The sequence below is a fragment of the Sceloporus occidentalis genome, unplaced genomic scaffold, assembly GCF_023333645.1.
Source record: "Sceloporus occidentalis isolate IW3139 unplaced genomic scaffold, rSceOcc1.0.p SCAF_1, whole genome shotgun sequence".
Taxonomy (NCBI): Eukaryota; Metazoa; Chordata; class Lepidosauria; order Squamata; family Phrynosomatidae; genus Sceloporus; species Sceloporus occidentalis.
The window spans coordinates 164,501,121-164,513,332 of record NW_028316981.1 but is presented as its reverse complement, the minus strand read 5'-3'; the positions used below and the strand labels follow the sequence as shown (position 1 = coordinate 164,513,332).

General features: G+C 41.6%; 1 protein-coding gene across 2 annotated transcripts in view; it reads right to left on the bottom strand.

Annotated features, from left to right (window-relative positions):
• Positions 1-5,600: 5,600 nt before the first annotated feature.
• TFCP2 (transcription factor CP2) overlaps positions 5,601-12,212 on the bottom strand; it is a 53,346-nt gene continuing 46,734 nt past the window's right edge. Inside the window, exons 15-16 of one of the 2 annotated variants that reach the window (XM_089480712.1) lie at positions 9,541-9,592; positions 5,601-9,292 (exon numbers count right to left, since the gene is read on the bottom strand). In XM_089480712.1, coding sequence (XP_089336838.1) covers positions 9,255-9,292; positions 9,541-9,592 — 90 coding nt within the window. In that variant the 3' untranslated portion in view covers positions 5,601-9,254. The remainder of the gene's footprint in view (positions 9,293-9,540; positions 9,593-12,212) is intronic. The other variant, XM_089480704.1, reaches the window with a different exon arrangement.

The following is a 12,212-nucleotide window of genomic DNA, read 5'->3' as shown; positions in this document are numbered from 1 at the left end:
CGCATACGCCCTCCTTTTATACCGCGCACCACGTGACGCGAGCCGACGCTCCTCCTCCTCAGCCAATGGGGCACCATGGGAAATGAAGTCCAGCGCCGTTCCGCAAGACTGCGCATGCGCCATAGCGGAGGAAGAAGAACTGGCCTTCCTAGCGCTATGTACGCTGGGGAAAAGTCCTAAGGCGGCGAGGAGTGGCAGGAATAACGGAGGTGGGAGGGAGGGCGCTGCGTCCTGCACCTCTGCGCCCCCTAGCGGCTGCTACAGTACAATGGCCAGATAGATGTCGTAACCAAAGCAAAGGAGGAGGGCAAGGCGTCGCAAAATGGAGGGCCTTCAAGAAAAATAGAGGGGGGCACCATCAAACAAAAGCTTGAAAACACTCACTTAAATATCTCTGTTCATGCTCAAAAGGGAGGAAACTTTGGAATTCCTCCTGGACAGAAGGCTGAAAGGGAGGACATGTCCTGGAAAAGGAGGACCAAGTCTGGTCACCCTCAGTTGGGCTTATATCTGGGCTCACCTTGCTGTCCTCCTCATCCCCAAAGCATCTGTTGTTGTTGTTGTTGTTGTTGTGTGCCTTCAAGCCATTTCTAATTTCAGGGGACCTATCATAGGAGCTGATCACACGGAGGAGATCGGGCGTTTATCCTGTGAATGTCCCAGAAAAATCGCATAATTATGTGAACATTTTCACACAACATCACACAAAACCCACCATTAAGGTGGTCACAAAGAAGCATTAGTGCACATCTTTTTTGGGATTTCAGCAAGAATGCATTTCCAGTATCACTTCATGTGCACAACTGCATGTGATAACCATTCTCGCTTTATTTGAGGGATGCTTTAAATGCACTTTAACCTCTCCTTAACGCTGAAATTAGCCATGGTGTGAGAAACTCCATAGGGCTTTCTTGGCAAGTCCCTTCAGAGAGTGTTTTTGCCTTTGCCTTCCTCTGAGGCTGAGAGAGCGTGACTTATTGCCCATGGTCTCCCAGTCGGTTGCCATGGCCACACCACAGTCAAACACTCAAACCACAACACCACAATGGCCCTCGCTCCCTAAAGCATAGCCCTGAAGAAAAGGAATAAAAATTTAAACTAGTACTGTATATGGCTTTGCGGAAAGAGAGTGTAATTCAACTATTTACACTTGGCCCCCCAAATCCACTTAGTGTTTTTTTAATCCATGAACTCAAGTATTTTAAAAATATATACATTTCAGAATTTCACCAGGAGATTTTTAAAGGAGGTTGTGACAATTTTATTTAAGGCACTTGTCTATCTTCACTCAGCCTACCAAGACTCTTGAAACCATGTTAAAGCTTTGGAGACAAAGGCTGCATCTGTGCAGCAGAATTACTGCACTTCAATTGCTGTGGCTCAGTGCTATGGAATCCTGGGATTTGTAGCTTGTTGTGGCACCAGAGCTCTTCAAGAAGGCAAAATGTCTCACAAAATTGTAAAACCCCAGAATTCCATAGCATTGAGCCATGGCAGGTATACAGTGCAGATACAGCCAAACAGTAGCGCTGAAGACTGAGGTTGCCACAAGAAAGTAAAATCCATATTTATAAATCTAACAGTCTTAAAATCACCAGATGTCACAGGATACAGTTTGCCTCTATACATGGTAATACATGCTCAAGTGTGTTTAAGAACTGCTACTAAAGCCGGGCTAGGATTGCAGCCCTCATCTCGGTTCATTTGATTTTCATTTGGAATTGCTATCCCACACCAAATAAGGACAGAACTCTCTCTCTCTCTCTCACACACACACACACACACACACACACACACACACACAGAGGCACATATATACACAAACATGCCAGCACAATGCCACTGACATATCACTACCTGAATATGTTAGAGCTGTCAGGTGATATACAGGAATGGATTCCTGCACAAGAAGCAGCTGCTGAAATTCCCTCTTCTATATTAATATTGAAATTACAAGAGCCCTGTCATGTATTTCACATAAATGATGCCTGGCCGAACACTTCAGCAAAGGCTAGACTGAAACATTTACTAATTGAATTGTACATGCTTTACATGGACCTGTTTGAGCAGAGAAACAGCAGTGTGCAATAGCTGTGAAAAGGTATGTATAGTATTTCATATATCGAAAACCTATCTGGCTTTTAAAGAAAGGACCACACACACACACACACACAGAGTGAGAGAGAGAAACAGAAAGCTTAAATTTTACTATTTAAGACTTGGGAAAGCCAAACATATTATGCTCACTTCTCCAGGCACTACTTTGCCTGCTGAAGCTGTTCCTGGTACAGTGACATTAACACTACAATCCCATACAGACTCATCTCCAAGTAAGTACGAATGGACCTCTTAAAGTACTTATTAATGAACAGAACAATATGTATTAGAATTACATAGGGCCTTCAGGCTAAATACATTTCTGTTTCTGGAGCTTAGCAGGCACAATTTGTGGATGGAAGATCACTGTGGGCCCTTTCACACTACTTTACAGCTCCATAATTCCACTTTAACCCCAATGGTAAAATCTTATGGAATCCTGGGTTTTGCAGTTTAGTGAAGGGCCACTAGAATCCTCAGCCAGAGAAAACGTCCTACTTGAAATATTTCTCCTTTATACATAAAACCATGTGCAGCTTTTACTCCAGAATGCCTTGTTTAAAAAAAAGCAGCCAAACGGCGCGGTTCCCGGACGCTGCCAAGAAGGAACGCGAAAATCGCACTCCTTCTTGCGGCCCAGAAGCAATGCTGCGAGGTGCTAGTCGTGCACTCGCAGCATCACTTCCGCCGCGTGACATGCGGACACACAGCATCCGCTATGTCAAAATGGCGGCGGCCGTGTGGAACAGCCGCCACCATTTGTTACGGACTCTGTCCGTAATGGGAGTAGGGGCGTCTAGAAGAGACGCCCCTTTTTCAAACTGGGACGTCCTGAGGACGTCCAAAATGGTGGTCTGTAACCCACCTAAGACCACTGTGCTGGAGCCAGACTGTGGGACAGCACTTGATTTCTAATTTTGTATGCTACAAACCATTATCTATCTATCTATCTATCTATCTATCTATCTATCTATCTATCTAGGAAGGAAGGAAGGAAGGAAGGAGAAAAAAGAGCTAACCTGGACAACTAGAAAAGTTAAAACCTATATTAAAAACACTAATGACATATATTGGAGTAGTGAAATACATCTTCCCATATGTTGTGATTGCATCCACCATCATCTTTTAACTATTGGCTATGTTGGGCTAAGCTCATGGGATTTACAGTCCTACATTGTGAAGGCTGACATGTTCCCCAATCCTGCTGTATATATCTACTGCAGCAAAATCCCAAGCAGACTCCATTATGCAAATAAATGGCTTAAATAAGGAAACCTAAGGCAAAGCGAGATGATATTCCTTAATCATATACAAGTCACTATAAATTGCTGCCAGCATTGTCAGTTGTTTTTTTTTTTGGGGGGGGGGCAGGGTGTTTTCCTATATCCTATGTTCTCCTAAAATGATTCCACTCAAAGACTGTGATCTGATAAATTAAGAAACTGAGGGAGGGAGGGAGGGGTTGACTGAAATTGAATGTCAAGAGTGTCTAGACAAGAATCATCAGTAAAGTTCACCTTAATTTTGCCAACATGAGAGAAGCTACAACCATGATGCCTAAGCCAGTTTAAGCCACAGAGCAGTAAAATAATCAGCTTGACAGTAACACTGAGAACCTTTAACCACAAGTTAAAGACCAGTTTGAAGAGACACTGAGCACCATTCAGTCCAATCCATGGAATTAACGCTCAAGTTAATGTTTAAACCATTGCATTAGTCAGCCACTGACGCTGCTGTATAAGTTCACTGTTGTTGTGAGCCTTCAAGTTGTTCTCAATTTATGGTGACCCTGAGACAGACCTACCAGTATTATGGGGTTTTCTTGGTAAGATTTGTTCAGAGGGGGTATGGCTTTGTCTTCCTCTGAAGCTAAGGGAATGTGATTTGCGCAAGGTCACCCAGTAGGTTTCCATGGCCAAATGGGGATTCAAACCCTGGCCTCCAGACCTGTATTTCCAACACTCACACCATTACACCATGCTTGCTACTATGGGTTCACTAGCTTTCTTGATTTTTATTGATGTGACCCATTTTTTCTTTTGACTGAAGCCCACAAACTCTAAGGATAGTGCTACATGCCGGTGACGACAGTAAAAGTGTATTATGAGGTAGGAACATCTTTAACAATTGCAATTTAACTGAAAAGGCTACAGCTATAACCAGCATACACCGTTAGCAACTGTACCATCAACCACTGCTTACAACAGCATCTAGAGGAATATAACCCTTAATCATCTACATTCATGCCAGATATTTATTGGTTAGTTAGCTGCTTCAGCTTCAGACTGATTATGGTGAGGGCAGAACTCCTAGTCTTTCTATTCAAATAGCCACTCAACTGGCACTACTAGGGAGACAGTGTCAGGACACTCACTCATCCACCCGCTCTCTGCTGGCATCATTTGCAGCCTCCTTCTATCAATGAACCTTCCTGCTTTGGCAAACAGCACAAATTACAGCCCCGTGAACTTCTAGCAACTGTCCACACATAATCTTTCTTCTTGCTAGACATTACTCCTGCCATTACTTTTCTCAGAATGTTCCCTCCTTCCCTTTTATCACCTACCAACCACAGTGGGTCTGAAATAGTTTGCTGGCAGCCTAGGAAGAAAGCTTGCAAATTTCACATCTGAACAAGTCTCTGTCGGCAGTCAATTAATACTGATGGGGTTTTTTGTGCGTTTTTTGGGGCTATATGGCCGTGAGGATCCACAACAGTTTAATCATGAAGTAAACAATATTGAGGCGTCTATAAAGTACTCAGAGTTAGATCAATGCATGGTTTTGTAGTGAAGAAATCACAGTAACAACAGTGATGATAATGAACTCCCTCCTCCACCATTCTAGGATCCATCAACATACAAGCTGAAGTAGCTTTTCCAAGTTTTGGCATGGCTGAAATCCAAACTCTGCAACAAAATAAGCATCTAAGGGCCCGTACAGACAGGCCAAAATAAAGCTGCTTCACGTCTCTTTGGGGGTATGCAGTTTAAATGACACATGCATCGTAAGAGGAAAGAAGCTGTGCCAAAGCTGCACTCCAGTCCTTAGGACTGGAGCGTAGCTTTAGCATGGCTTCCAGCTTCTTAGGACGCATGCATCATTTAAATAGCATTCCTCTAGTCTAAAGCGACTTGAAGCAGCTTTATTTTGGCCTGTCTGTACAGGCCGTAACACATGCAAAAGTTAATCTAATTGCACACTTAAGAGAATTCAAATTTCTAGCACAAAATTCTAGTGTTTTGTATTAGGCCTAACAATGATGTACATATGGTTGCATTACCTTTACTTTCCCCCCTAACACCACTTGGTTGCTCCTATTACCTCTGCTCCGGTAGGTTTCACCGTCATCGTCTTCCCACCCCACACCTTGCCACAGACATACACTTGTTCCAGTGAGGAAAGCCAGAAATAAATGCTATCCGAATGCATTTTAATTTAACCTATAAAATTATTTTACTAAAATTTACAAGTGCCAAGTTCTTGTTGCCACCCACTCTAGTTTGTTCATACTCAGTGACCCAAACATTTGAAGGAAAGCTTATTTATTGAGTATAACACTTCCTACATGGTTTCTTTTTGTATCTTTATAAGAAGAAAATATTGTTGATATTTTGAATGAAACTGAAAAATTCGAGGAGGTGCCCCCTGAATATTCCTGGGGTGGGGGAGGCCCTCTTACCTTCAACTATAGCCCTGAAGTAGAGCATAACAAAATATGTACCAGTGTCGGTTCATGGTTTAATGTAGAGGTGTTTGCCAGCTATGTAAGTCAGACTGTACAAAAAATCTGAGTCCAACTTAACATTCACAATAAAGATACAGCAACTATGCAGCTTTCTTTTTCCACTGGCTTAGTTCATTTTGGAAAACCCATTCTGGAGGAATTTTTGATTTAGCAACTGCTTTGTACTTACCATGGCAATATTTCATACATCACTTAATGCAAGCTCCAGGAAACCTTCTGTTGTATCAGCAAAACTTTCATCAACATTTGAAAAGAATTTCTCCTCCATTAAAATTGTTTAAGTTACTAAGAAAATCAAATGAATCATTTATTTACTAAAGCTGCTAAGGCAGAGTAGTGACTAACAAACAGTGGAAGCCAACTTATTTTATGCAATAAAAAAAGTAAACAAAGAGCAAATTATTAGTGCTAGTAGAACAACCAAACCCAGAAATTCTTTTTTTTTTTTTGGTACATCTACCTCTTGTATTGAATAACTCCATCTCAAAATATGATGGGTGTGTATGTGCTTTCAAGTTGTCTGTTGAACAACTCCATGCATTTATAGTGATATAACTGTAAGTAGATGTACATAGTAGATGAAGGTATTATACATCTCAATACGAAAGCAAGAATGAAACAAAGTTTATGAAAGCATGACACATGTACCCTGTCTTGTCACACATGACTTGTGAAAAGGATCAAAGTGTAGTTTTTCAGTCCTAACACACACAGTGTAAATACACATAGAAAAGACCACTGACCCAAAATATGGCATCTCTGTATGCATAGTTTCACTTTTTCTTCTCCCATAAAAAAGACCCCACAATGAAATCCCGATTCACATCTTCCATGGCACCACTAAGCACTGCAGCATGTTTTGTAATGGTCAGCAAGTCTTATGTTCAATTTTACAAGAGTCCACACAACAAAAGACTCAGTCATTTTAGAGTTCATCGTTTCATTCAATGGTTTAGGAAAAACAAAACAAAACAAAAAATATACATGACAAACCATTACAGTGCAGGGAGAATGGCAACCTTTGTAAGCTATCCTCATTGTGCCCAACAAGCATCACACACAAACTCAAAATGGTTCTGAAGCACAGGGTGGGTGGAAGGGGAGAGAAGTGTAAAAATTATGCTGTCACTTGTGCATGAAGAATTACATACTGTGGACCATCCAGCTAGAGTGGACAGCAGTGGCCATCTCAAAAGTCAACATCGTAAGCCTGATCCTAGTTTCATATTTTGGCTTGAAAGGAACACTTTAATTCACTGGAAACTGTGCTTTAAAGAACAAGGTTACTTTCTTTTAAAGCTGTATGCAGCAAGAGGGAAGGAAAGGAAAGAAGGAAGGAACAAGTGAATGGACACATGGTTAGATTAGCCATGTTTTAATTGAACAAGATCATGTGGTATAGGTTCAGTGCCTGAATTTATACCTCAAAAACATCAGCAGTGACACAAGCTCTGTCATTTGCCATGCACCATCTTCGATTATTACAGGAAAGAGGCTTGCTCAGTTTTATGGCTCACTGGGGTGGGGATCTTTGTCAGTCAACTGTCAGCACAGATTCCACAGTTCATACCCATGTACACGCTAGTCATTATCTGGATAAAACATGGCTTCCAGACTTTCTCTGGGTTACTACTGATTCTCTGATACACTCATTTTGCTTGTGTATACAAACTGCTGATTGCTTTACTGATATTCCTTGAACTAAACAAAATCCAGTGTCTTTCTAGATGGGCTGTGCTACAGTTATAAGTTGGCACCCCCAAAGGTAATTTAACTCTCTAAAGTCTGTCTGAAAATGAAGTTCGCCTTAATTATGTTTGTACATATAATGATGAAAATTAACACGTTTAGCTTCTGCTTGAAAGCAGCAGAACACAACTATCAATCAAGATTTCTTCTTCTTTTTAACTTAATTTCACTTCAATTTAATCTGACCCAATTCACTGCCTCCTTTGAGGCAACACACTAAATCCAGTATTATTTAAATAAAAGTTCTTCACCTTTTTGTAAAAAGCATCATGCAAAAATGGTAAAACATCTCTGGTGCACCTGGAAATATATTTAACTAGGTTTCATTTAAGAAAATTAAAGCTGGTTACTTCTCCCAACTTTCTGGCATATATTAAGCACATCTTACATCAGTGTCCAGCCCCATGGCTACTGCAGTAACTATTATGATTTGACAATGCATTACATAATATCACTGTGACACATGAAGTGCAGCTTGTAGAGATTTGTCATTTCGCGAGGGAGTATTAGAAAGGCCAGGGTGGAGTTGCCATCATCCTTCAAGTATATTGTGCGCATCTATGATTTTAGGGAATCACCACTGAAGCTGCTAGTGTTCCCCCCACCTTTCTTTCCAGGGCTCAGGAAATTCAATGTTGGCATCTGATTCAGATGCCTTTACCCTAGAGACTGTTTGGTGTCCTGGAAACAAATATGTGGTCTCTTTATTACCATGGAGCTTTCACCATTTTTCTACAAGCAGTGTACGCTACTGCTATATGAGCCCTTTCTTGGACAACACTACTATGGCTTCCAGCAGGATTTGATTTCAAAACCTATATCAATTTTACATATCCGAAATTAAACCAGCCACAGAAAATTTTAACATATTCCTTCCCCTCCTCCATCTTAGAAAGCAGTGTTCTCTAATAGAGGATCACTAGAACATCCACTTCATCATTTTTTCTTTCACAATTGAAGTCTCTTCAATTGCAATGCAGTAATCCCACAAATTCTTCCTAGCACACTGGCAAACAAAGACAGCCACAGAGTGCTCATACATGCATATGCACATACACTGTCACCTAAAACAAGGTATGAAAAAGTCAAAGTAGGAACAAAGTCTCTACTTCACGTTGGTTAAAAACAAAACAAAACAAAACCCCAAACCCGGAAATCCCCATGGCTCTATCATAGCCAGGTACACATCAAAAAAGCTTGAAAAACTGAGACAGGCCATCAAGTGGCTTCCCAGAATGGACATTCAGTTCCAAGACTGTCCAGAGATCCATCACCACAACGTAAGTTGCCATCTATCAAATTGTTCCAGTTGCTTTTGGCAGGCAGCCTCTTTATTATCTTCCCCCATCCCCTGGCCACTCCTTATCATTGTGCATAATTGCAAAATTTCTTTCCTGGTCAGTGTGGCAATTTCAACAGGCCACTGTGTGTAACTAGTATCACTGAAATATGAACAAGAAGCAACAGCAGCAGCGTGTTTTATGACTGATGTCTACTGCATGCCAGCAGTGGTATAGTAGAGGATTTTCACCTAACAGGAGGCAACATGCTGTGGTTGCAAGATGAGTTTCATTTGCTTGTGTGGGTCTCTGTTGGTGTCCAAATGCCAAAATAGGCTACGAAGGTGTGTATGCGAGAGAAGTTCTGTTCAATTCTCCAACTATTTTAAGATGATGTGGTAACTATCATTGGTTTCAGCTGCAAAGAAAACACAGCACCATCAGGCTCTGGCTATATAAAAAAGGTACAGTACATCCCTGCTGTATTTCACCCACGCCCCAATGAAACAGATGGAAGACTAAGCATTGTATAGGTTACATTGTACTGGTTATGATACACTGCAGGGGGTACAGGTGGGGGTCAAGATCTGTATTTTCCAGAAGAAAAGGAAAAGCAGATATGGGAACTGAAAAACATACAGTACTGTGTATTGAGTAAATGGGTACCTTTCATTGTATCCAAGACAAAACATGATTCATCTTGAAAGTTCTGTATCATCTAAAAGCAGGAATGAAAAACAGAAGCTGTAGAGATCTGGCACTGTTCATTTACAAAGGAGAATTGTAATATTTTTAGATATAAGATATAACATCCTCCTTATTTTCATAGTAAAACATTTGCTTTGAGTAAAGTACAAAGACCTCATATCCTTACAACACATAAGCTGCTACTATTGAAATAATCAGCTATAATGACAAATGACAGAAAAGAGGCTTTTAAAAACTTTCTATAGGACTGGCACCTAACTTCCAAAGCAACAGCCACCATATTTCGTTTCATTTAATTTGTTTCTATTTATGGACAGTTTACCCAATCACTCTAGCAAATTTTCTTTGAGTTCCCTACAAAGATGATCTGGATACAAATTGCTAATATACTTGGGGCTTTGTTTTCCTTCAAACCAAGACTCCTTCAAAATCAGTTCAGTTGTATCTAGAATTACAGAATTGAGGAGATGGACTTTACCCAACAAATCAGCTAGACCAACCCTCTGCTACTACAGTAATTGACAACAAAGGCACCCCTCTCAGATGTTCATCCAAGTTCCATTTAAAAACCACTCCTGACAGAGACTCTACCATCCTCAAAGATAATCCAAATTTGGGGAATGACCACAGTTACTGATTCCTGGTTCCTGGATATTCAATGTGCCTATGTTCAGAGTGTTCAGAGCTCCAGGAAGGCTTTCAAGTCCCCAACCCCCCCCCCCCCCCCCCAGTTCAAGTATGTTACTGTGGCATTTCAGTAGGCCAACATACAACTGTTTACAACTGTTGAACCTATTGAACTGGATAAATTCAGACATGATTTAGGAAAAAAGGTGAAAGAAGCAAAAACTGGAAGGGGGGGAGACAATAAAATCCACAGGAGAAACTGGAGATACATATCAAGATGCTCCAATATTTTTCTTTTACTGGTTAAAAAAATCCTCAATGTGTTTCAGCCTGTGTATGCTTTTAAGTATTTCTTCAGGGACAATTTTGAATCTAACTTCAAAAAACTACATTAGGTTACAGAAGATAGATCTGTAGAGGTATACAGAAATGCCCTGTTTGTGGTTTAAAGTAGAGGTCTTCAAGCATTCAGGTCTTTTATGTGTTTTGAATTCAGCCCCTAGAAGTCCTAGTCAGAATGGTCAGTGTGAGGGAGGTGGTAGGCAGACATGGTTCAGAGAGACTGTACCACCAAATATATGTGGCAGATCCCTTCTCCCAGTTCCAACACTAAAGAATCCTGCCACTCACTCTGCTTCCCCAATTTCCCTCCTTTCTTAGACTGGGTTACTGGGCCTCAGTGTGGACATGTTTGTGTGTTAGCTTGGTATTCTTTGATTCAGAGTGAAGAAAGACAGTCTGAGTTAGAGTTAATAAAATAGGAGCATTAAGGTGGTTTATTATATCCTGAAAAATAGTGAATGTTTTAATAAGTTCCAGTACTGAGTTCCAACTATATAATGATATTCAATGATATTCAGATCTTGCCCTTCGATCAATTCAGGCAACAAGTACACATTCACTCTCCACTGAGTCCTCCAACTATCAACGCTCAATTGTCAATCCTGTTTCCCTTCTCTCAGAAAACGCTCTCCTGCTTTTTATACTTTCTAATCCCCACATAGCCTCTCTGAACTGTCATTGTCTGCCTTGAAGCCAAGTCCGCCTAGTGCCTCATTCACAGCCAATGACAAGAGCTTCTGAGAACTGAAGCCCAGAACATCTGGAGGATCCAAGGTTTATGACCACTGGCATAAAGAAGGCAGGTGGTAAATTTCTGTCCCCAAGTCCCAATTTTGTATTTGATTCTGAGAGGTGAACCCCAAAATGCTTGCAATCTGAAGGAGATACTAGTGAACCTGGTCTACCCAGTCTAGTGACACATATTCTGCTTACACAGGACACAGGCCTGGTCCACACTTGAAACTGGTGAACTGACTTTACAAGGCAGAAGATTACTCAGCACTTTTAGAGGGAAAGGAAGGCAAGCCATCTTTCAGGGATGCTTGCCCACTATTAAAGATATTTTTGTTGAGGTACTCCAAAAAAGCTTCCAAGAAAAAGCAAGATTCCGATAAGACACCTTCAACATGGTAGATCCTGTGTTCATGGCAAACCTTTCTGAATAAGTTTTCATTTGGAAACCATGGCGGGTTACACACCGCCAAAAAATATGTATTCCATATGTATTAGGGTTAAGAAGGGGCGGTGCCTCCGCACCCCCCTAACCCTAGTACGTATGGAATACATACAATATGGCAGCGCCCCTTCCACATGGGGGCCGCCATATTGACGTAACGGACGCTCTGCATCCGCACGTGGCGCACCAGAAGTGATGCCGCGAGTGCGCCCTTTGGCACTTGCGGCGCCTCTTCCGGGGCCCGAGAAGGAGCGCGATTTCCGCGCTCCTTCTCTGCAGCAGCCGGGAGTCGCGCCGTTTAAAGGCTGCATCTCCCGGACGCTGCAAGCGGCGGCGGAGCCAGACCGCCACTTTTTGGCAGTCTATAAACCGCCAATGGGCTGGATGGAGACTTTGTCATACTTAAGAACAGACCCACTGAAATTGGGCAGAGGGTGGGTTCAGTTAGTCTAAAACAGCCTTCTCCAGCCTAGTGTCCTCCATA